General features: G+C 39.9%; 1 protein-coding gene across 1 annotated transcript in view; it reads left to right on the forward strand.

The window, feature by feature from the left end:
- The window catches only part of Ntrk2 (neurotrophic receptor tyrosine kinase 2), a 364,133-nt gene that overhangs the window by 291,500 nt on the left and 47,534 nt on the right, over window positions 1-25,099 (forward strand). The window contains exon 17 of the mRNA XM_048331472.1: window positions 5,830-6,064. Within this exon, the coding sequence (XP_048187429.1) occupies window positions 5,830-6,064 (235 nt within the window). The remainder of the gene's footprint in view (window positions 1-5,829; window positions 6,065-25,099) is intronic.

Here is a 25,099-nt window from a genome sequence, read left to right on the forward strand (position 1 = left end):
CTCCCGGGCCTCTTTGTCTTCCTCCCCTGTATCTCATGAGTACTACAGAGAGAGCTGTGTACAGAAGTCAGCACCAGATAGCTTCACACGTTGCTGGAATGATTCAGACATGGTGACACTTAAGTGATGAGTCAGTCTCGGTGAGACTAGAAGAATGAGGAGGGGTGTGCGCTGCGGTTTTTAGAAATGTCGTCACGTGGTTGGTGCTGTCTGGATCATTTTACTGTCTGTAGCCTTGTGGATGTACATATGATTTGGTTTCCCTTGGCTGGAATAAATCTCCATTCTCTGCTTTTCCTATGATCAGATGGGCAAGGGGATTGTGGGTAAGATCAGGACTACACAAACAACTCAAGGTATGGAGAAATAATTGTACGACATTGTCCTATAGCAACATATTTTTTCTCTCATAAGATTGTTGATCTAATTAAATAACATGAGATAGGCGATTCCTCCTTGTCAGAAAAGCTTTTTATTGTAAGTGATAAGACATATTTTATACTTTGTCTACTCAGATCTACTCATTTAAAAATATAATTTACTGTTATTATAATGGTGATATACAGAGCGGTTACCATTTCATAAATCATGTAATGAGTACATTTATTTTTTTATTTTTTGCCAGTCTTGGCGCTTGAACTCAGGGCCTGAGCACTGTCCCTGGCTTCTTTTTGCTCAAGGCTAGCACTCTACCACTTGAGCCACAGTGCCACTTTCAGCTTTTTCTATTTATGTGGTACTGAAGAATTGAACCCAGGGCTTCATTCATGCTAGGCAAGCACTCCACTGCTAAACCACATTCCAAGCCCGTACATTTCTTTTTGAAGACCTGTAACCCTTCTTTTTGGACAATGTTTCCCCATCCTGTCTCTGACTACAAGTTGCACAGTTCATTTTCCACATGATGTCTATTAAGATCTACCCATTTTTTGCCTTTTTGTTTGCTTATTTGGTTTCTTGGTGGTACTGAGGTTTGAACTCAGGACCTTGCCCTTTTTGGTCAGGCACACTGCAACTTGAGCCACTCGAGCCATTCTCCCAGCCCTATCTTGTATGACTTAATATGACAAGAGAAACAAAGAAGTTGAATTTGGCTGAGGTCTAGCTGATCCTAGGAGAAATATCCACCACTCACACTACTTGTCCAATCCAAAATATTTTCCAAAAACTGTAGCATAGAAAATCCAAATATCTTCACCTAGATGCAATTAAATGCTTTTGTGTATACTCAGATTGTATGTGTGGCTGTGCACGCACATGAGTGCCTGAGAAACAGAGACAGGCAAGCAGAGATACAGAGAGACAAAGGCAAACAGAAGCACAGAAAGAGGCAAGAGAGACAGACATAGAGAGAGAGAGAGACAGACAGACAGACAGACAGACAAAAAGAGACAGAACATGAGCTCCAACTTGATGCTTTCAAAGTTGTAGCTGCCAACCACTCCCCAGCCTCCTTTCTGCCTTCTGAAGGAACAGGAGCTCAGTTCCCATTTGGCACCCTGCACAGGGTGTGGGGCATTTGGAAAGTTGCCCTACCCTTTATTTTAGAACCTACTAAACTCTGGAATCAAGAGGTTTGCCATGCCAAGAATCAGATTCCCAGGTGCAATAATGCATTGCAAGGACAAGCTGTCCTCTCTCTGGGAGGAAACCTGGCACAGAGCTGCCAGAAAAGGTCCCCTAGTGTCCCTGGCACTGTCTGCTAAAGACAGATGTCTTTTCTTATCTCCCTTTAGGTTTATTATTATTATTATTATTCCTCCAGAAGCATATACTGCACCCAACACGGTCAGGTCCTATTCTAAGTGGAACAGGAAGTGAGGTTGGGAAAAAGACTTCAATAGAAACAATTCACCCATTTTCCTCTTAAAATGACTCTAGAGTTTCCTTTAAATGTGGAAAAAGGCGCACAAGTATTTTTCAAGCATTATCACCTAAAATTTGAATCTTTATAAGCACTTTACATACTTTAACTTACATAAACCTTACAAATTGTTTTCCCCATCATTCCCATGTTACAGTTACATGGAGTCACACAGAAGGTGACTGAGCTGGGACTCAATCCATCAGTCCCTGACTGCAAAGCCTACCCTCTATCTATTTAACAACTCTGCAATCCTACTTGTTTCAGCAACTGTTAAACTAATTAGAAGGAGAAAGTTAGCAGGTACAGGGATATAGGTGGAAAAGAGAAGTAACTTCTAATGCCCACCCAGTATAGTAACTACAGCTAACAACAATTAATTGTGCATTTCAAAATAGCTAGTAGAGAAGACTGTGAACGTTCTCAACACAAAGAAATAATGACATTGTTAAAAAAAAAAAAAAAGATGGATAGGGTGTTGGTGGCTCATGTCTGTAATCCTAGCCACTCAGTCAGGGAGCTGAGCTCTGAGGATTGTGGCTCAAAGCTACCTGGAGCAAGAACGCTCATAAGATTCTTATCTCCAATTAACCACCAAAAGTCTGAAAGTGTAGCTGTGGCTCAAGTGGTAGAATGCCAATCTTGAGTAAAATAGCTAAGGGAAAGCACCAGGGTCCTGACTGGCCCTGGTATTCACCAGATAGATAGATAGATAGATAGATAGATAGATAGATCAACTTCCTTGATCTACTGATTAATTATCCACATATTGATCACACCAGATCCCATGAAAACATACAATTATTATGCACCAACTAATATTTTTAATTTAAAATTTCTTCAAATAACTCATTTTATTTAAAAACACAACCAGGAGGGAATGGTAAGCTATAGAATTCAGAGCCAGTGTAGAGTGATGAATTTCAAGCTACAACTGACACTGGAGACATGATCAATAAGGCTGAGCAGTCTCCAGACTTCCCCAGCAGTTGCTGCTTTCTGTATTGATAGTACACTGTCATCTCTTAAAGAATATTCTGGAAGAAGTCAAACACAGTTTTATTTCCAAGGCCTGTAGGAGAAACAGAGCCTGAGATATGATGAAGGACACAGTAACAGAGGCTACCATGTTCTTTTGAGGTTCCTCTTAAACTCTTGTTCAGAATTCACTGACCTCCTTTTGCTGCTGCACTTAAAAGCTCATAGGAAGCAAAAGCACTCAGAGGCTTCTGCCCATGAGAGGGCTTTTGGAACACAAAGGCCTCTCCTAATCTATGCATGGTGTTATGAAGTGCATTGGGCATCAGTGGGCCACCTACTTTCCAGTGTCTACAGAGTGCAAGGCTGGAGGCCTAGTGGGGACTTTTTGCCCTAACTTCAGACCTTTCTGCTACCCTGAAGTCTTTGCTTCTAACAGATAGTTAGACTAATCCAGGTTTCTGAGGTTTACCCAACACTTATTCACTCTTTGAACTAAATCTATGCCATTTGCACTTGCCCAGATTCTCTGGGTCCTCATTTCAGACCTTCCCTTTGTTTCTGTGTGTCTCTGGGTCCTTGCCTTGGGTTCTGAGGGTCTCAATGGAGTTAAGAAAAGGAGTAAAAGCAAACTTCCTCCTGTCATCAAAGGAAATGGCTTCAGGAACATTCAGGGAGGCAAGAAGAGCCAGCCAACCCTTGTATATTTTGTAAAAGAAAACTTGTATTATCTTCCTACCATCTCTCTATCCTTTTAAAAGATCTTTTACCACTGATTTCCCTAGGAAAGGCTAATAGAAACTGTACAAATAATCTCAATCCTACCTCAAATAAATGCCCTTAGAAAGATGCACTTAGCACCACCATTTTATGGAATGAAGAAAAGATCTACAGTTCATCTGTAGCCACACAGCAGACAAATCACATCAGTCATAACACAACAGTGTGTTAGGAGTAGATTTAAATTCAGTTCTGTCACTCAGAGCTTTTGTCTCTGCTACAGATCTAACCTCTAGGAACTTTTTTTTTTCTTTTGGTGTTGGTACTGGGGCTTGAATTCAGATCCTCCTGGTCTTGCTTAGCTGTTTTTACTCAAGGCTGTCACTCTACCATTTGAGCCATACCTCCATTGACAACTTTTTTCTGTTTTGATTGGAGGTAAGAGTCTCAGGAACTTTCCTGCTTGGGCTGGCTTCAAATTGTAATCCTCAAATCTCAGCCTCATGAGTAGTTTAGGATTACAAATGCGAGCCACTGGAACCCAGAATGGAGGGATTTCCAGCTGAGGAAAGCCCAAAGCATTTCCTCTGTGTAGTTCCTCAAGAGGCACTTGGGGACTGTGGTTTGAGAAGTAAAAAGTTTGAGGCTTTACCTTGCAGAAAAATAGAAAGGACTTCCCTAAGGAATAGTTAAACCCAGCTATTTAAGACAGGAACTAAGAGATCACCCAGAAAAGCTCCCTTTGTGTTTCTGACTAATAAGGAAATTGCAGACTATAGATGTTAGCAGAGTTCCTAAGATCTGTCCATCCTGGCTGGACTCCCCCACTTCTCTCCCAGTGCTTGTTTACAAGAATGCAAGATGAAAAGTTTGAAGATAGCATGCTTTGGAAATCAAAAGCAGGGAGGATCTCTGTGTCCTAGAGCCATGATGAAAGAGGTTATATTGTTGGGAAGGGAGTAAGGGGCAGGACAAAATGTTTTGGCATAATTTGGGGATGATTCTGGCTTTTATAGTTTTCAAATACTCATATAGTGCCAGAACCTGAGAGTATAACTCATTCACTTTAAAACTTAAATTTTCTCTATTTCTTTCAAGTATTTCAAAGTGTGGTGAAGGAGACCTTACCCTTCTTCATCTCCCTTTGTGAGGAAGCAGCCTTTTGTCCAGGTCTTGGCAAAGCCTCACAGCAAGGCTCGCCTTGATTTCTTGCCCTGCAGCGACCCCTCAGGCCATGAGGGGCACTGACCATGAATGCCTGTTGCGGCTCAGTGCAGAAATTTCACTTGTGGGAACTGCCATTGCTGAAGCAGCATCCTAAGAGAGAAGACCTTCCCCTACCTGGAGCACATAAAGTTCTTGGTATGCCTTAAGTCATCACAAGTGATGACTTAGTCAGATGTACAAGAGAACAGAATAGAGATTTTAAAAGTGCTGTAGCCCACCTTTCCAGTGTATGAAGAATCAAACTTTCTCCAGCAAAAGAATGGATGAATTATGATGGCAGAGAGCTGTCCTAGGTGATGGGCAGTCCATAGGAACAGAACAGGGGCAACAGAAATGATACCAGATGTCCAGGCTGCAAATACCCTGGATCTCTGCTGAACTGGGTGTGAAGAGTCAAGGGCAGCTTGAAAATTATGTGTGGCCACAGGTCAGGGAGGTAGAAGAGGCTACAGTTTGGGGGAGCCCCCCAAGGTTGCTATGACCATGCATCTAGGAAAGATAACCTCTTCTAATGGGCTTATTTTGCTTTAGCTATCTGCTACTATCAGGATCAAGGGCTCTGGTCCTAGGAAAGTTCTAGAGCCCCTAGTATGTAAATCTGTGTTTAATGGAGCACATGGTGAGTCCCAGTTCAGGTACTCTCACATACCCCTGAGAATTCCACATGCTCTGGTGCTCTTGCAGATTTGAGAGAAAACATGGGGCCAAGGGCCTGTGGCTCACAACTGTAATACTAGATGCCTAGGAGGCTGAGATCTGAGGAGCAAAGTTTGAAGCCAGCCTGGGCAGGAAAGCCCATGAGACTTTTATATCCAATTAACCACCAAAAAGCTGGAAGTAGAGCCATGGTTCAAGTGGCAGAGCACCAGCTTGAGCACAAAAGCTCAAAACAGTTCCCAGGTCCTGAGTTCAAGATCCAGGACTGGCACCAAAAATGGTTTGGAAGAGGGAAAACTTTTCTCTTTATGCTGTTACGGTGAGGCAAAGGCCTCTAGAGTCAAATCGCTGAGGCTGCAACTGTCCCCTTTGTCCTCTACCAGGGCACACGGCCCAGATGCTGTGCTGATGGCTGAGGGCAACCCGCCCACGGAGCTGACACAGTCGCAGATGCTGCATATCGCCCAGCAGATCGCCGCAGGTATGGTCTACCTGGCATCCCAGCATTTCGTGCACCGAGACCTAGCCACTCGGAATTGCCTGGTCGGGGAGAACCTACTGGTGAAAATCGGGGACTTTGGGATGTCCCGGGATGTGTACAGCACGGATTACTACAGGGTGAGTAGCTGTCCCAGCTAGTGGGAGCCTTTCTCTCATCAGACTTATTTGCTTGGAGTGATGTCACAAACTATCACAGACTTGGGGACTTCACTGAAATTCATTTCTTGAAGCTCTAGAGACTAGACATCCAATATCAAGGTGGTAGTGAGATTTATTGCTTCGGAGTCCTCTCTTTGCTTTGCTTCTCCGATTATTGTCATATGTGTATGAAGTCCTGATTTCTCTGTATCTCGCTCTCCTTGTTAAGACAGATTGGACAAGAGCTCACTTTCATGTGCTAATTTTCATCCAATCAGCTCTTTACAGTCCTATCTTCAGCTATAATTGCTTTCTGGGGCTAGAGAGTAAAGCACTCAATGTATAAATTTTAGGGAAACATGGTTCGCATGACATCCTTCCTGCCTTTTTTCATATCTCTCCTGAAATGATGTGTCACATCTCCAAGAGAAAAATTCCTCAGCATGAGAATTTTCAGAGGAGCCAAAGAACTCTGGAGAACTCCTGGAAGGGGAGTGGTAATGAGATGATAGGATTTGGGGGGCTTACCTTAGGTCTGTGAAAGTATACTTGAAGGCTTTGAAGACTGGGCAAAGATGAAGTTGTTCCCATAAGTGATACTCCATCAGACCTGGGAAGGTCCCTTACAGAGCCATCTTGCCTGGAAGATGGAATGTGGCTGAGTCTAGTCCATCTGCTCCTGCCTGCTCCACTCAGCCTGCTTGCTACACACTAGTTTTAAACCACAGAAGGTGGGGTTATAGGCTATGACTCCAATCCACGGATTGCATGGAATTTGTCCCCTGGGAATATGGAATTTGCTCATTGAGATCTCAGAATTTATAGATAGGGAAAGGAGACATTTCTGAAAACTTTGAAGTTCAGATAAATTTGTGTGAAGGTTTGGGGTATTGGCTCTTATGGGGTTTTTTCCTACCTCAGATTCTCCGTTTGATGTTCTTATTTGAGTAGCTTCCCTTGAAAGTGAAGGAGGAAATAGAGGAGAAAGAAATACGAAGTAGGATGTTTATTCTCTAAGTGGATAAGACATGCACATTGCCTTCCTTTCCTAATAGAATAGGGCTAGTGAAGTCTGTGCTTCTGCTGTCCTTTGCTTTTTTCAGAATTATTTGTTCTTGAGAAGGACCTCCTCAGTTTGTTCCCTATATGCCTCCTGAAGCCAACTTTGCTATAGTTAGTCTTTAAAAAACGAATCCAGTAACGTGTTGAGCATGCTTCTGGCAAATTGTTTTGTGGTGTTTTTTCCTTATGCCACTTTATAAGGATTGTCCACATGTTGTATGGCAAGAAGTAAGAAACACTAAGTTGAAGGTGAATCTCTTGAGTGTATTTAAAGGAGACGTGAACATAGCCCTAATTTTAGATGTTTAAGCTAGTATTTAGAAGCATTCATTTTAAGTCTAGAAGTAACTGGCAGGTTTGAGTATCTAAAACATGACAGACTTTTACCTACCAATAAATGTATCCAATAGATGCATCTGTCCTATTAGTTAATTCCAATTGCTTGGTGGGAGATGGGGATGGAGTATCTCCCAATCCAGGAGATAAAGAAATAAGGGGATACTTCTCTGAGCAGAAGTTTCACTGATCTTGGTGAGCACATGAAGGAGAAACCTGTGGGCCAAGCCATTGCTGCCACTTGGCAGCTAATAAAGTCTTTTTAAAAAGTATCTGGAGCAAAGTAAGTGCTCAATACTGTTAAAAATTAATTGTTATTCAAATCAATGGAGATATTTTCAACCCCAAAGCCAAGATGGAATTAGGAAAGGAACCCAATATCATCCTCTATAGGAATCTCTAGAACATTTCAGAGAAAAAATGCTGCACATCTCCACAAGAAAATGAAAGGCCACTCAATGGAAAAACAGGCAAAGCATTTAAACAGACATTTCTCCAAAAATGGCCAAATGGCTAACTAGTGCATAGGAGATACTCAATACCATGTCCATTAGGAAAATACAAAGAAAAATGACATCACTGGATGGTGTGATAAAAAGATAGACAGGCATGAATGTTAGCAAGGATATGAAGTTAGAACTCCTTCATTGCTGGTAGGGATGTAAATTTGTGCAGCTGTTCTGGAAAACTGTTTAGTAGTTCCTAAAAATGTTCAGCATAGAGTCACCAAAACAACTCCAATATTCTCCTCCTAAGAATACACCCAAAAGAACTGAAATTGTATGTACACACAAGAATTTGTATGCAAATATTCATGGAAGATCTGTCCATCCTATTTACACCCATATGGGTGTAAATAATGTAAGTGACCATCAATTGATAAATGATGCAATCATCCATGCTATGAAGTATTATTTCACAAGAAAAATGAAGTAGCAATCATGCTGCTGCATGAATAAACCTTAAAATAGTCTGGTAATTGGAGGAAGCTAGACACAACAGGCCAAATATTGTATGCTTGTATTTATATGAAATGTTGAATAGGAATATATATGGCAACTAGACACTGATTAGTGTTCCAGGAGCTGAAAGGATGGGAAATTGGAGAGGAATTATAGTGGGTACCAGAAATTTTTGCTGGGGTGATGAAAATATTCTAGAATTATATAGAGACAATTGCGCAATATGTGAGTATACATTCTAAAAACCCATTGAATTGTAAATATGATGGCATAATGAATTATAACTTAAAAACATCTATAGTGTAGAAAATGATGCCAATATTGTGGCAATCATTATGAACATGAGAAGTTAATCTTGGTCAATTACACATTATAAAAACACACATTTGCCATGTGCTATTATTTGGTAAGAAAATCCGTTACTTAGGTGACAAGATCTTATACTACTTCCTGATAAATTGATTGGAGGAAATACTAATTTCCAGTTTCTTTGTTACATGTTCTTGGAACTCTCCGAGTCATTAACAAATGTATTTCAAATGTCACATCAATTTCATCCAACCTACCCCATGGCTATTACTTACCCACCCAAACCCAGGAGAATCAACCAGCCTTATACTGACTTTGTCATCAGTGGGAATAGGCGGGAAAGAGTAGAGAAGTGGATGATGGATGGAAGACCTGACAATTAGACAATAGTCTAGAAAAACAATGACATTGTGGATTTTAGTTTGCTTTCATCATCCTAGAACTGGTTCTGGGGATAGAATTGCTCCTTGAAACAGCAGAGCAATAAAGTCCATTCTGCTGAGTTCACCAAGTAGACAAGCAGAAGGGGCTGCTGGTTCCTCAGGAATACAGAGCACACGTGGTAGCAATGGATGAATGAACAATTCTCCTACAGGATCATTTGGAAACTAAGTCTTAAACCCAATCCCATCATGGTATCTCTTCATCCATCACCATAGCTGAGGTCATGTGCTCTCCTTATTCAGGTTTCTTCTCATTTCTATCACCTTTAATGAGGTTTCCTTCTTTATTTCTTTTTCCTATCTTCTGCAACGGCTGGTACCAAACTTCATGTCAGAAGTTAATGTAGCTGATATAGTCTGTCACCGGCAAAGCCAATGTTCCCTTTGGGGAGCATTTTTAGGTAAGCCTAGGCTCTCCCATATGGGAGGCAGGTGATCATAAATGGTGCTACTTGGGTTGGGAATGACCATTATCTCCCTTTTTGTTGCTGTTGTTGTTGTCTTGTACCTGTACTGTGGTTTGAACTCAAGAAGGCCTGGGCACTGGTCCTTTAGCTTTTTATTTGCTCAAGGGTGGCACTCTACCACTTGAGCCACAGCTTCACTTCTGACATTTTGGTGGTTCATTGGAGATAAGAATTTCAAAGATTTTCTTGCCCAGACTGGCTTCCAACTGCAATCCTTAGACCTCAGCCTATTGAGTACCCAGGATTGCAGGCATTAACCACTGTTGCCCAGCCATATCCTTCATCTGTAAGGAAGAACCAATTCCACAAGCCTTCTGCTCATGGTAACTTGTGAACAGCCTTTGGGGTGATGGAAGAACTCGGCACAGCCTCTGATGGAGGAGCTGGTGTCAGCTGTTCCCCTCATGAGCGAGCTGGCAGCACCAGGCCTCATGGATTCCTCCCACCCTGTTGCAGCTGAGCTAATTATACCCTCCCAGTGAAGGGAAGAATCAACACTGCATTTGCATTGAAACCAGCCCGACATGGCGGGTCCAAAATTACTCTAGCATTTATGTTCTCTGAATTGTTTTAATTAGCAGCTCTGCAGTACCAGTCTTCTATTTTGTTTTTAATCTATTTCCTCCACTGGCAAAACCTGACATTTAGGAAACATCTGAACCAGATTTCTGTCACATTCTGCCTCTTTTGAAGACCTAGAATCTCAAGTCTACTTGGTCATTACTCTGCCACTGGAAATCCATTGATTTTTTTTTTTAAGTACATTTTGTTGGTTTTCTCTGTTTGGTTCTAACATGTGCTTAGTCACAGGATGTACTGGTTAATGGAAAGCCCCAGCCTTCTGAAATCTTAGTGTTTAAGCCTTGTTTTCCCTCAGGCTTTAGCTTTATGTGAAGGTGATAAGAAATCATACCCTTTAATTCATCTTCCACTTAAGAAGAAAAGGAAGCCAAAGAGGTATGTTGATTTAGTATATGTATTTAAAGAAGCAAGTGATTATAAGTCATAATTGGCTACGAAAGGCTATATTTAGAATGTGAAAGGGTTAACATGATAAAAGACCATAGACAATAATGTCTAAGAAATCACTGTAAGGTTATCAGTGCCAGTTGATCATCTACAAAGAGAAATACAATATGGTACCATATTAAAAACCAGCTGATATAAGCCAGGCACTGGTGGCTCATACCTGTAATCTTTGCTACTCAGGAGGCTAGAATCTAAGGGTCTTGATTCAAAGCCAGCTCAGGCAGAATTTTCTTGAGATTCTGATCTCTAATTAACTACCAAAAAAGCTGGAAAGGGAGCTGTGACTTAAGTGGTTAGAGCAATAGCCTTGAGCAAAAAACTCAGGGACAGTGCCCAGACCCTGAGTTCAAGCCTCAGGTTGGGAACACCTAATATAACCAATAGCCAATAAGCAGATTCAAACCTCAGCACCTTTTCCCTTAGCTTGTCTGTTTACCCTGAAGTGAGAAGGTTGATGAAGTAGAAAATAAAGTCCTGACCACTAAAGTGAGGAGAGATTTAGATAATTAAGAACTGAACAGGTAGATAGTAATTATAATTAAATTAACTATCAAACTGTGGTTTTGAGATCCTATGTACTAGCCACAATCAAGTGGCTCACACCTGTAATCCTAACTACTCAGGAGGCTGAAATCTGAAAATCACAGTTCAAAGCCAATTTGGGCAGAGTAAATCCACTAGACTCTTATTGCCAATTAATCACTAAAATTCTGCTATAAGTGAACATATGGCTCAAATGGTAGCGTACTAAGCCTTGAACAATAAAGCAAAAGGACAGGCCCTAAATTCAAGCCCTAGTGCCAGCACAAAAGAAAGAAAAAAAAATCCTTATGAAATATTTTCATGTAATGTGAACAAAATTAAAATATGGATAGGTAGACAGAGATATGGATTCATTCCCAAACTATTTTTAGTGACCTATTATGTAATGCACCAATGCTATCCCCAATAGCAAACAACTTTGGAGATAATTCCAGTTTCTTGTCATCTCTCACTTCCTGCAAACAGAGTAATTACTTATAGATTTGCCCGCCCCCAGTACTCCGTTTAACATAGAGTATAGAGCATCTTGTATCATCAAAATTAGGTCGTATGTCCCTCTTGTTCACATGAAAGAAGGTGGAGGGCACAAACTGGCTTGGCAAATGTTGTATACAAGGTAGGTCAAATGATAGTTGAACAAGATATTATTACAGAACATCTTGAGTATATAGATGGTTTAGCTGAGCAGGTACACACAGCCCTAGGATTCACAGTGGTCTCCAACTCTGAGGCTAGAAGCATGGGCCTCAGGAAGGGATTGTGAGAATGTTTGTCTCAGATAATTTCTTTTCAAAAAAAACAATAGGATGAAACTTGACTTCCATTGATTACTATAGTAGAAAAACTTATTCGTGCATCCTCTAGCTAGCACACTTGAAACCAGACACAGAGTTTATTCTAAGGGCAACTCAATCCCTTCCTGAATCAGATATGTCTTTTGTGTCATTAGCTCTCATTTACTTGTGTCATTTCCTTGCCTTTTCTGCTACCATATAATACTTATACGATGACTTTTAACTTTTGCATGAACCATTATAGGCCTTTCTGTTTGGGTTCTTTTGCCCTCAGAAACCTGAAAGGTTTCATTTTATGAAATCATCTTCAGTCCATACCTTTATCAGCACTTGGAGAGAACACTTCAAAGAAACTGCCAGGGAGAAATCAGAACATTGAGTTCAGACTAATTCTATATTAAACTGGATTTGCATAAATTGTTTCAAGTTTCTAAATTGGTTTAATTTGTATTCAAGCTTTCCTAAGAACCTTTTTACATAGGCTTTCAAGTTGCTACAAGATGAGTGTGAAAGTCTTCTCATTCATTCATTCATTATTTATTTATTAATTCAATATATATGTATAAAACATCTACTGTATGCCAGATCCTACATCTAGATAAAAAGAGAAAAGACATATGAATTTTTTCATAGTTTTTTTTGTTTTATGCACTGGTACTCAGGGTCTTACGATTTTGCTTGGCTTTTTTTTTTTTTTTTTTTTGCTCAAAGCTGGTGCACTGGCTCTTGAGCTATACCTCACTACACTTTTAGCTTTTTGCTGATTAATTGGAGAAAAGAGTCTCTCCGATTTATCTGCTAAGACTGGCTTTGAACCAAGATTCTCAGATCTCATCCTCCTAAGTAGCTTGGATCACAGGTGTGAGCCATTGGGACTTGGCTTTTATGGGACATTCCAATGCAATGGGATAAACACTATAATACAGAAATGTGCTTGGAAACCTCCTGTCTACTTCAGGAAATCCAAGCTGGGTTCACATAGATCTGACATTTGAGCTGCTATTTAAGATTGTTCTATTGACAAAAAGGCCCTACATCAGTCTGGAGAGAGAGAAAGAGGCATATAAACTAGCAGATAGAGAGAGAAAGATGCCAGGAGACCTGTCATGGCATGTGGCTAGACAATGAGGACTCCTTTTCATGCATATGAGGCTACTTAAGCTGATATCAGACTCTCAAGGACATACCAAAGACCTTGGACTGCATCCTTTTTGCCACAGAAGTTCAACAATAGTATTTATACAAGGTAAGGGCATATAAGAATACATTCTGATGTGTCACCGGATCTATGAACATAAATCCCAACAAACGTCAACATCCTCACCCCTTAATTTGCCTTAGAGGCTGCATATCCTAAACTGAGTTCTTGAGCTGTTACTGGTGGGCTTAAGTGAAGGTGCCCTATGGTCATACAGTGAATATTATTTCTCTTCCTGGAGAAATTCTTGGAGCCTTTCATTTTATACGGAGCCTTGGGACTTATTTTTTTTTTATATATTTTTTATTTTTTTAGGATTCACTTTATTTTATTTTTTTTCCTTATTTATTGTCAAAGTGATATACAAAGAGGTTAGTTTCATACGTTCATACGTTAGGCTTTGGTTACATTTTTTGTACTGTTTGTTACTTCCTCCCTCATTCCCCCTTCCCCCCAGACTTGTTTTTTTTAATGCTGCTATTTTTGGTTAACATACTGTAAATTTTGCATGCTCAGTGTAGTAGTTACGATCACTTTTCTAATAAGAAAATTTAAGAAAAAATACTTTTTAGGAGAAGAAAATTCTCACTAAGGCAATTTTTGGTGGATAAATGACTAACTTTTTGGACTGCCAGTTTTGTTTTGGACTCAGATTACCCTATTCATATTAATAAATTTATTTTTATTTATTCGTGTGTGTGTGTGTGTGTGTGTGTGTGTGTGTGTATTACTAGACTTTGAATTCAGAGCCTTGTTTGGTAGGAAGGTATTCTACCATTTGATCCATTTCTCCAGCCCTATTATGCTTTAGTTTTATTTTTCAGGTAGTATCTCATATATTTGTCCAGGGTGGTCCTGGAGTATAATTCTCCTCAGTATGGCCTTGTGACCTTCTAGTGAGAGCTATGAGAAGCTGGAAGAGCTAGCCTGAGGACTCATTTCTCAGGTCCTACTTGCAACCTATTCCTAATTAGTGACAGATGTTAACAGGAGTGGGAAAATCACTTTTAAAAAAATGCAATGAATTCTTCCCTTTAAAAGATTTAGGAAACATACATCAATGTGATACTTAGTCATTAACAAAAACGAGAAGTATTAAACATTCTAAGTGAGCAATCTTATCTCCTCTACAGGTAATACTTTATTTTTCTCTTTCTTTGTAGGTTATCTGTTTATTACTAGTATTGGCCAATGTGGTTATCATATGCTGCTGTAGGTTTATTTAAATATTTTCATTCTTTGGTTCACTGGTCAGGCTTATGATTCTCATCAGTTTAGGAAAAATCTGGCCATTATTTGATTAAATATTTCTTCTCTTCCTTCTACCATTTTATTTTATTTTTTAATCATGAAGTACTTGTATAATGGAGCTTCCATTCAACAAAGTAGTATGTGAATACAATGAATCTTGCTCACTGTCACCCCTTTCATCATTCTCCCCATCCTTCTCAACCCCGCTCCTTCCTTCACTTTTCTTAATTGTGTAATACATGCATTGAATTTTATAACTGCCACTGATACCATCACAGGATGACTAAGTTCTTATTTTTGAATTCTATCTTCAATTTTAGTAATGTTTTTGTCTGTAATGTCTGATTTCCCATTCAGTACATTTTCCGTTTTATTCTTTGTAATTTTTATTTCTATGAGTTCAATTTCTCAATTTATCTGTATTTCTAGTTAATTTTTAAGTAGGTAGAATGTATATATTATATATATGCCCATATATATATATTCCCTATATATAGATATATCTCTATATAGATATATAGAGAATAATCTATATCTATATTCTCTGTATATATTCCATATATCTACATATATATGTATATGTGTGTATACATACTTACACATGCAATATACATATATACACATATACACACACAGAAAATATATGTGTATATATACACATATGTATTGTATCTTTTCAACTTTAGCCACCTTGATCTTACTAGACTTTTTCCTCAGTTCATGAGGTGTGCTAGTCCATTTTTTTTGTTTTGTTTTTAATTACTGTGACCCAATACCTGAGGGAATGAATTTAAAGGTAACAGGATTTACTTTGGCCCACAGTCTCTTAAATCCATTATGGTGGGGCAGGGTAGGGTGGAGCCAAGCAACTCACATATCATGGTGAATAGGAAGTAGAGAAAGAGGATGCTTGCACTCTGGCTTTCTCCATTTTCTTTTGTGAATCCTTGTAGATCCCAGCCTATAGGATGAAGCCACCCATTTTCAGAGCAGGTCTGCCCTACTTGTCTTCTCAGGAGATAGCCTCAAGACATACCTACAAGTGAGCTTCCCAAATGTCCCAATCAAGTTTGTTACGGAACTTTCTGGCATCTGTCTGAGTTCCCATTTCTGTCACTTTCAATGAGTGAATCATGGGCAAGCACATGACTGGACAAGTTTGCTTTCTATATCTTAAGGATTCCTATCTTTTTGTTGTTGTTGTTTCGTGCCAGTCCTGGGCCTTGAACTCAGGACCTGGGTGCTGTCCTGAACTTCTTTGGCTCAAGGCTAGTGCTCTACTACTTGAGCCACAGCACCACTTCCAGCCTTTTCCGAGTAGTTTATTGGAAATAAGAGTCTCGTGGACTTTCCTGCTCGAGGCTGGCTTCAAACTGAGCTCCTCAGATCTCAGACTCCAGAGTAGCTAGGATTACAGGTGTAAGTCACTAGTGCCCAGCTGGGATGCTTATCTTTCATTAGCTTTATCTACCATTCTGAAAATAGTTTCTATATAAATCCATATATTGGGTGTTGGGGATACTAAAATAAATCTCTTCTCTGTCACTTCAACTTTCCTAGAAGCAGAAGGGAGGTGCTGCCTATCTAGGTGATAAATATGTAATTTCAAAAATATAATCAGTGAATTACAATCTACAATAAAGAAAAACAAGTTCTTCTCATCATCTTTTTTAACAGCTACTTCCTGTGAAGGTTTTTTTTTTGCTTTTTAATTAAATAACTTACATTTACATAATCCTTTTCTACAATTAAAGTTTTCCTGCCTACGCAAGATTATTACTTGAGTAGGAGAGTAGATTTTCCCCATCTCCAATGAGTATTGAGCAAGAAGAAATTATCTTAGCCTACTCGCTACCTCAGAGAGATTACTCAGGCTCAAAATGTGAATTAGTTCAAGGAGGCATTAGAAAAAAAGAATGAGTGGGCACAATATGGATAAGGTTACACACCCCCCTGCATTTTCCCACAGACTTTGCTATGTGGGCAACGTTGGAACATCTTGGATAGATGAAATGGCTGGAACAGCCAAGATAATATTGCATATATGATTCTTAACTATGCCTCTTTAATATGTAGTTACTGAGTAAGACTTGTTCTGTTCCATAAAGAAAAATCACACCTCTCCTGGGGAGAAGACACATAAATGAATCACTCTGAAACTAGGCACTGTGATGCATGCTGTTAAGAGCAAATTGATTTATAAGGGAGATGTGGGATGAAATCTGAAAAATTCTATGAAAATAAATTAAGTTGGACTGAGTCTTAAAGGAATAAAAGTAGCAGGTACTGGAGTTATTAACCTCAACAACTTCTATTCTGTGTGACTGCTATAGTAGTTAAGACCTGATTGCATTTGCTGCTTTAAGTTATGTTCTAATTTTAAACCCTGGTGTCCCACACAGGTCAGGGCACTTGTGGAGCTCTTCCCAGTCTTACCTAAGAAGAGTCTCCCCAAAATACTGTAGAGTATTCTTAGAAGTCTTCCCAAATAAAGATGCCACCCAATGTTACTGGGGCCTCAGGATGAAAATCAATTTTATGTCCCACCATGACTTGCCTTCATCTGTCGATGTGTCATAAACTCTCTTAATATTCTATCTTCAGGTAGTTATTCAAACATATGGGATTTGACATGCCAAATAAGACAAACCTCAACTTAGGCTTCACTAAAAAAATCATCAAACCAAGTTGCTTATGGGATATATCCTTGAGAACTCCTCGCTTCTCTTGCCAGTGAACACATGAAGTTGCTGACTTGTGGGTTTCCCATCCTGCTCTGTCAGTACTCAGCTTAACCACACAGCAGAATACCTTAGAGTAATTTCAATTTTCTCCCAAATCATGATTCTAGGTCTTGTTTTTTATGTATTGATTCAGCATTTTAGAGCATATGTGAGCATTAGGGGGTACAAATTAGAAACTTAAATTTTGAGTGAATCTGTTACGTGAATTTCATGTGTAGCCATGTATAAAAACCACTAGAGTGATTCTTCTCAGGAACATTTTGAGACAATAATTAAAGATATAACTTGGTCTCATCTATTCTAAGATGAAAATGACAACTTTATAACTGGTCTTACTTATTTAACACATTCCCAAAATAGGATAAGTACTCTTGGCAATTCACTCAGACACTACCTTTGCTTCCCTGAAGGAAATGGTGGTTATTGCCATAGTATTACCACAGATTTTTCAGATTTCCACTAGGAAAGACCCCTTGAATTTTCATCAGTAGCATTCAACCCTATCTTGCTCTCTTTCCCATCAGAACTCAGAATGATGAAATTCTAGACTTTTCCAAAGGAGCCCCAAATCTTATGATCGGGGTGAGTGAATGGAATGTTATTTGAGGATCTCCTCTCTCATCTGTGGAAGTAAGCTTGGCTCCTTCTCTAAATATTGTCCAAGACATCATGAACGTAAAGAAATGCAGAGAAAAAAAATCAGGTTACAAGAGAGGAAAAATGCCCCTGGACTTGCCAGGACTGGGCCAGCACTGCTTCTTACCAGGACAAGAGCTCTAGGTGCCCAGCAGTCTCGGCAGACCCCTGCTGGTCTCCTCTGTCACTGCAGGGTTGTATATCTGTGTGGGTGACTGGTGGGGGCCTGGCACAGGAAAAGCAAGAAAAGGCTTGTGAAGAGTCAAACAGCTTGTCAAGGTATCTTTGTGGGTGTCTGTATTGAAGTGTCACAGTATGAAGGCTTTTTATTAACAGTTATTTTAGAATCCTACCACTGAAACGGAACAGTTTCTTCCCTACATGGCACTTCCAGGCTGGCTGCCTCCCTCACAGCCCTACGACAGCAGCAGCCTTCTCATAAGGGGGTGGAGAGCATGACGCTGGGATCCTTTGACGGCTGAGCTTGGCTATGTGGCCCACGCCCTGAGCCCTAGAGATAATTTGGTTCATTCACATGATGCTGATGACGAGGGATACAGCAGCAGCAGCGGAGGCTGAGCAAGACTGGAGGCTCGTGCCTCGCTGTCTGTAGCACAGCATGTAAGCCTGCTTGCTGTTGAGAGGGTGTGGAGGGATCCATGGCTTCAAGAAGAGCACAGAGAACGGAAGTGAAGCTGTAGGCCAGTGAAAGCTAAGGTTAGTGGGTATCCTTGCAAATCACATCTGGCACAGCCTCAAATTCTCCCTGTGATCTCTAGATAGGTAGTGGATTTCTTTCTGGAAAACTCACTGGACTTCATTATAGGAGATAATTTTGACCCGGAAGGACTTCTGTTAATACCTCAGAGGACTGATACTGAATCTTCTAAGGAAGGCTAATATATCTGGCTTCCTTTTATATGTCAGCTTGATATGGAACTGTCTCAAACACCTTCTGATCATACAGATAAGAAAAGGATATTCAGACAGGTGAAATGACTTGGCCTGGGTGCCAGAATATATTCTTGAGGGAGATCTGGCATCTGAATCCTTGTTTGCAAAGCTTTCTTGGTTCAGGCTCTCTCAGAAATAAACCCTCCCCCAGGCTCACTGCTCAGCCCCCATCCCTTTCCCCTTTGCTCACTGGGAGGTGGACAAGTGTGGCCTGGTTCTGCTGACTGTGCAGAACAAGGTTATATATTTTTGTTTATTGAAGGAAGGAACGAAATATTTTGAGTTCCAAAGTATCACTTTAGATTGCGAATGAGTTTCAGGAGTAGTCTGTGCCAAAAATCCCGAACATCCATCCACCTTTGTACCTCTCCAGATTTCAATCATTCCTCCTTCTGATGAACATGCCAAAAAGCACAGACTCACGGGCAACAGGACTGCATCTGTTCATGCAGTGTGTGACTTGGATTGAGTCCATTGCTCAACATCTCTGAACCTTACTTTGTGTCTCATTAAAATGGAGAAAGGTCTGTCTGTTTGCTACTAAGTTCCATCATGAAGCCACCTTGGGAAGTGTAGCGTGTGTGTGTGTGTGTGTGTGTGTGTGTGTGTGTGTGTGTGTGTGCTATTACTAACACTGCTGTTGCCACTGGTGAGTAGGGATAAAGGAGAACCTTGTTGGGTACCCCAGGTTCTAGCATCCATGCCCTAAAGGGGTCCTTTCTCTGGGCTCCTAGGAATATGAGCAGTGTTGGATCATTGGGGATGGTCTCAGGGTGCTACTTCTAGGGCCTGAATGTGGCTTATCACACTTAACTTTTCTTTGTATCCCAAGTTAACGGCATACATCCCACCAGAATTTTACAGTGACTCTGCCTACACTCCTTCAGCCAGTGATGTTTGTGATGTGTTGTATCAGGATTGCAAAAGGACTTGTCCAAACCCCTAAGTACCCAGTCCTCAGTAGTCTATACTTCTTTTACTGTACCCTTCAAAGCAATGCCAGTAGCTACCACTAAAAGCACATCTTAACAATATGTGATAGGCGTCCTCTGTTTCTTCGTAGTGAGTCCAGAACTATCATCACTCACCTTTTGTCAGCTACCCTGAGTCATAACTATTTGCCTGAGCATGAAATACATGTCACAAAGGGAAGCCATCCTGGCATCAGCAACACACATTGCAGAACAAGCTGGACTTGCTTAGCATGGCACAAAATTTGGCTCTGCCCTTTAGCACTTAGAAAGACAGGGCATTCCTCCCCCAAGTAACATTTTCCTCAGCATCTGTTTGGGACCATGATGAAGTAGAAATAAAGCCTTTATAAGATGGCCAAAAATAATGAAACTGTGACCTCTCTGTACATCAGTTTGATAATAAAAATTTGAAAAAAAAGATGGCCAAAAATAAAATAGCATAAATACAGTAATATAAAATAGCTAGGGTTATTTATGACATTGTATCAGAGTTATAAAATGTTTAAAATGTGATATAATAACACATGTTTTTTGTTAAAATGCTAAATAATGAATCTGGCATCAGGTCTTATAACTACTATAATTTCAAAGTGATGAACATAAAAGATGTTTTGAGCTATCTGTAGCAACAGTAATGTGACATGAAAATACCTGATTTCTATGGATAACAACTTCATAGATTCTACTGAAACAACTGTGGCTTGTTGCCTATGTTAATTACCCAAAAAAAAGCTAAGATTTAGTTGCAGGCTAATGAAAGCAAAATAGAATCCAGGTTTATAGAACTCCTATAAATCAAATCCATGGACTGCTGTAGTGTCTATGAATGACAGCGAGTGGTCTCTACTATAGAGTATTGTAGACTCGTTCATGGATGCTTACAATGGAGCACTTCTGGCTAAGAGCATTCTAGAACACCACTACCATGGAGATGGGGATTATTCAGTACTATAATCAAGCAACTTTAACCAGACTTTTGGGTTCAAATTCTACCTGTATCTCTTATTAATTATGCAATCTGGAACAAACTATTAACCTCCCAAGTCTTAATTTCTTCGACTTCAATGATAATAATAATAACAACAACAACAATAATAATAATACTTGGTGTGTGTGTACAACAACAATAATAATAATAATGTGTGTGTGTATGTGTGTGTGCCCACCCTGGGGCTTGAACTCAGGACCTAGGTGCTGTTCCTGGGCTTCTTTTGCTCAAAGCTAGTACTCTAGCAATAGAGCCACATCTCTAATTCTGGCTTTTTAAGTACTTTGGTGGAGATAAGAGTCTCACAGACTCTCCTGTCCAGGCTGGCTTTGAACTGCAATCCCCAGGTCTCAGCCTACTGAGTGGCATGAGTCACCAGCACCTGGTTCTAATAATACTTTTTGAAATATATATACAAATGAAGTGCACGTTAAGCAGTACCTACATCATAGGATGTGCTTTATGTGTTAGCAGTTAATACAATTGTGTATGAGCATAGCAAGAGGATATCAGAATAGAATTAGAGTGTCTCAGCACTAAGCAGGGCAATGTTAAACAATCTATGAGCACACTGGTATTTGAGTAGCTGTGAGTTTAGCCCTTGTTTTTCTGCCTTTTGAGAATATTGCAAAGGACCTTGTCAAGAGCCTTACTGAAGCCCCCTCATCAAGTGGGCTAAAGACTTACAAAGAGACTTCTCTGATGAGGAAATGAGAATGGCCAAGAGACATATAAAAAAGTGCTCTACATCACTGGCCATAAAAGAAATGCTAATCAAAACAACATTGAGATTCCATCTCACCCTAGTAATTGTTGGAGGGGATGTGGCCAAAAGGGAACCCTACTTCATTGTTGGTGGGAATGTAAACTGGTTCAGCCACTCTGGCAAGCAGTATGGAGATTCCTCAGAAGGCTAAATATAGAACTCCCCTATGACCCAGCAGCCCCACTTTTTGGTATCTATCCAAAAGACCACAAACAAAATCACAGTAATGCCACCAGCACAACAATGTTCATCGCAGCACAATTTGTCATAGCGAGAATCTGGAACCAACCCAGAGGCCCCTCAGTAGACGAATGGATCAGGAAAATGTAGTACATATACACAATGGAAATTTATGCCTCTATCAGAAAGAATGACATTGCCCCATTTGTAAGGAATTGGAAAAAATTATACTAAGTGAAGTGAGCCAGACCCAAAGAAACATGGACTCTATGGTCTCCCTTATTGGGAATAATTAGTACAGGTTTAGGCAAGTCATAGCAGAGCATCACAAGAGCCCAATAGCTATACCCTTATGATCACATAAGATGATGCTAAGTGAAGTGAACTCCATGTTATGGAAATGATTGTTATATCACAGTTGTAACTACTTTCAACGTCCCATCTGTATCTGTAGCTTCTATTATTGATGATGTTCTTGTATTACCTTCCTGTGGTTGTACCTACACTACCTCTGTAATCTTATCTGAGTATATTGGAAACCGTGTATACTGGTATTAGAAGTAGGAAATTGAAAGGAAATACCAAAATTGAGAGACACAGGGTAAAAAAAAGACAAACAACTACAAAAGCAATACTTGCAAAACTGTTTGGTGTAAGTGAACTGAACACCTCAGGGGGGGAAAGGGAAAGTGGGAGGAGAGAGGTGGGTATGAGGGACAAGGTAACAAACAGTACAAGAAATGTATCCAGTGCCTAACGTATGAAACTGTAACCTCTCTGTACATCAGTTTGATAATAAAAATTTGAAAAAAAAAAAAGAGCCTTATTGAAACCAAAGTGTTCTGTACCCAAGGCCATCACTTAATCTCCTCAGCAAGTTTACTTTCATGGAACTGGATGATCACTTACCATGGCTTCACATTGATAAACATGTGTTCTCTTGTTAGGACCTCTTCTCTCGTAAGTGCTCTCAAGCCACCTTTACACACTGTGTCCTACAATTCAGCCTGCAAACAAAGTGAGATATTAGTTGTTTCTGGAATCCTGCTTCTTTACTCTTGAAAACTGTATCACTCTTTGTCCATTTCCCTCTTGAGATCATTTTTTTTGTTCCCCTTGTCTGGCTGTCTATATGAACACTAAACAGACACTGTTGAGAGGTATAGGCTGTGCATTCCTTAGCTATGTATGGCCAGAAGTAGGTGGGTTTTGAAAACTATTTCAATCTTTCCATTGAAGAGCAATTTTACCAAATTTGTTTTAGCACTCCTAGATTGTGGTTCAATCTTCTTGATGGAACAGAGAGAAAGAAAACAAGAATTATGTAGCTGATTGACTCAATAAATATTGTTGAGCATGAACATGTTGAGCATGAGGGGGGAAAATTGAGTAAAATTAGAAATCTTAGCATCTGAAGCTAATGATCCAACTGGAGAGCAAGCCATTTGTCAGATAATCTCACAAATATATGTCAATGCCCAACGTATGATACTGTAACCTCTCTGTACATCAGTTTGATAATAAAAATTTGAGAAAAAAAAAGAAAAAAAAAGAACAATAGTAAGTAGTATGAAAAAGATATTCTGAGGGCTATGAAAACCTGAAATAACAGAATATTTGATGGCATGGAAGCCCTGGGAGCACACATTGAGGAAAGCATCATTAAGCTGAACCTTGTAGGTTGAGCTAACGGCATCACAAGATGAAGATTGGTTTCAAGCAGAGGAAACAAAGGGTAGGGAAGCCCTGTAATAGCAGAGGAAGAACAAGATGAAGGCAATAAGGGAGGGCAAATATTTTGGGACTGAGAAAGGTATATAAAATCTAGCTGGAGGAGAAAAGGACTGAGTCACACAACACTTTTCTCAGTCATGCTAAAGATTCTTATCCTAAAAGGAGTGGGTTTGGCTCGAAAAGCTTAGAGCAGGAACAGAGATTTTACAGCTCAGGAAAGCCATCTATAAGTAGGTAGAGTAAAGGCTTCTTTAGTCTACTAAAGATAGACTTAGGTAGCATGATATGATGGGCACAGATTATTAGAGTAAGGCAGAGCAAAGTAAAGAAATGTTTTGAGTTACTTAGGAGGCAAAACGCCAGGACCTAGAGATGGATTTGGTACGGATACAGAGGAAGATGCCAAGGATCTGAAACAGATTTCTGACCAGTATAAGTGAGCCGTTGTGGATTATTCTATGACTTGGTCTGGGAATGGGTGAGAGGGGAACAGAAATTCAGTTGATTGCATGTTAAGTTTAGAGTGATTGTAAGCCATCTATATTTTGCGTGTCTTTAACAAGACAATAAACACTGAGAGGAGAGTTACTGCCCAGGAGTCTGGAGCTGTATCAAAGAAAGGCAGGGCAGTTGAAGGAACTGGAGCAAGAGAGAAAAAGACATGGGTGTGAACATTTTTGCCACACAGATGAGGATTGTGGTTCCAGGAGTCAAAGCTGCAACTGGTGCACAGATGTTTCATGAACAGATTTGATACAGTGTTCGGCCTAAGTATACAAGCTGTAACGTGGGTGCTCTTACCAAGAGTTGTATTCCTTCTCAATGAACTGATGTGTTCAAGTGAAGACTTCCCCAAATGGAGCAGGAAGGGCTTGGTGTTTCCCAAATTGTACTCCTTGGAACCTAGTGATTTGTGAACCATATTCTCCTTAGTGATTGGTTCTGCAGGCAAATTTTGGTTTCTTTGGTGTATGTATATTACTATCCTGAATGCAACTACTAATACTAAGTGCATCGTAAGTAATAAGAAATTAAAATCCACATGTTTGGATGTGTTATATATACAGTTGCAACACAATAAGCAACAGAAAAACCTTAGTGTGTTTTTGTGGATTAGCTCTATAATGCATAGATGTTACCAATTTAAAGTTTGGGAAATGAGTTCCTTGTGACACAGTGCTCTTTTACTTTCTTCATTTTAGCCTATTCTGGTTTAGATGTGATTTCCATTACTTCTAAAGATGCTCATCCATCAAAGATTCTGAGAGTTTTATTCTGGCAGTTAAAATAAGCTGCCATATTCTTAATTCTCTACATGTATTGTAACCCAGAAAGAAAGAATATAGTCCAGATCTTGGTCTTCTGTACACAGGGAACCATGAAACACTCTCCTTTCTAGAATCAACCATGGCCCCAAGTGCCACAGGCCTCACTCCATGCTCTCTTTTAAACTTGCCAGACTTCATCAGAGCATTCAAAGGCATTGATTATATGTGCATGGGCTACTCCAAACACTGTGAAGCTTAGTGTCTCATTATATTTATGACATGAGTATTTCAGTAGCTCAAAGACCAAGCCCAACAGTTTCTCCATGTCCCAGAGAAGACAATACTCAATGTTCATGGCTTTGAAGCAAAGGACTGT

Source organism: Perognathus longimembris, chromosome 1 (genome assembly GCF_023159225.1).
Source record: "Perognathus longimembris pacificus isolate PPM17 chromosome 1, ASM2315922v1, whole genome shotgun sequence".
Taxonomy (NCBI): domain Eukaryota; kingdom Metazoa; phylum Chordata; class Mammalia; order Rodentia; family Heteromyidae; genus Perognathus; species Perognathus longimembris.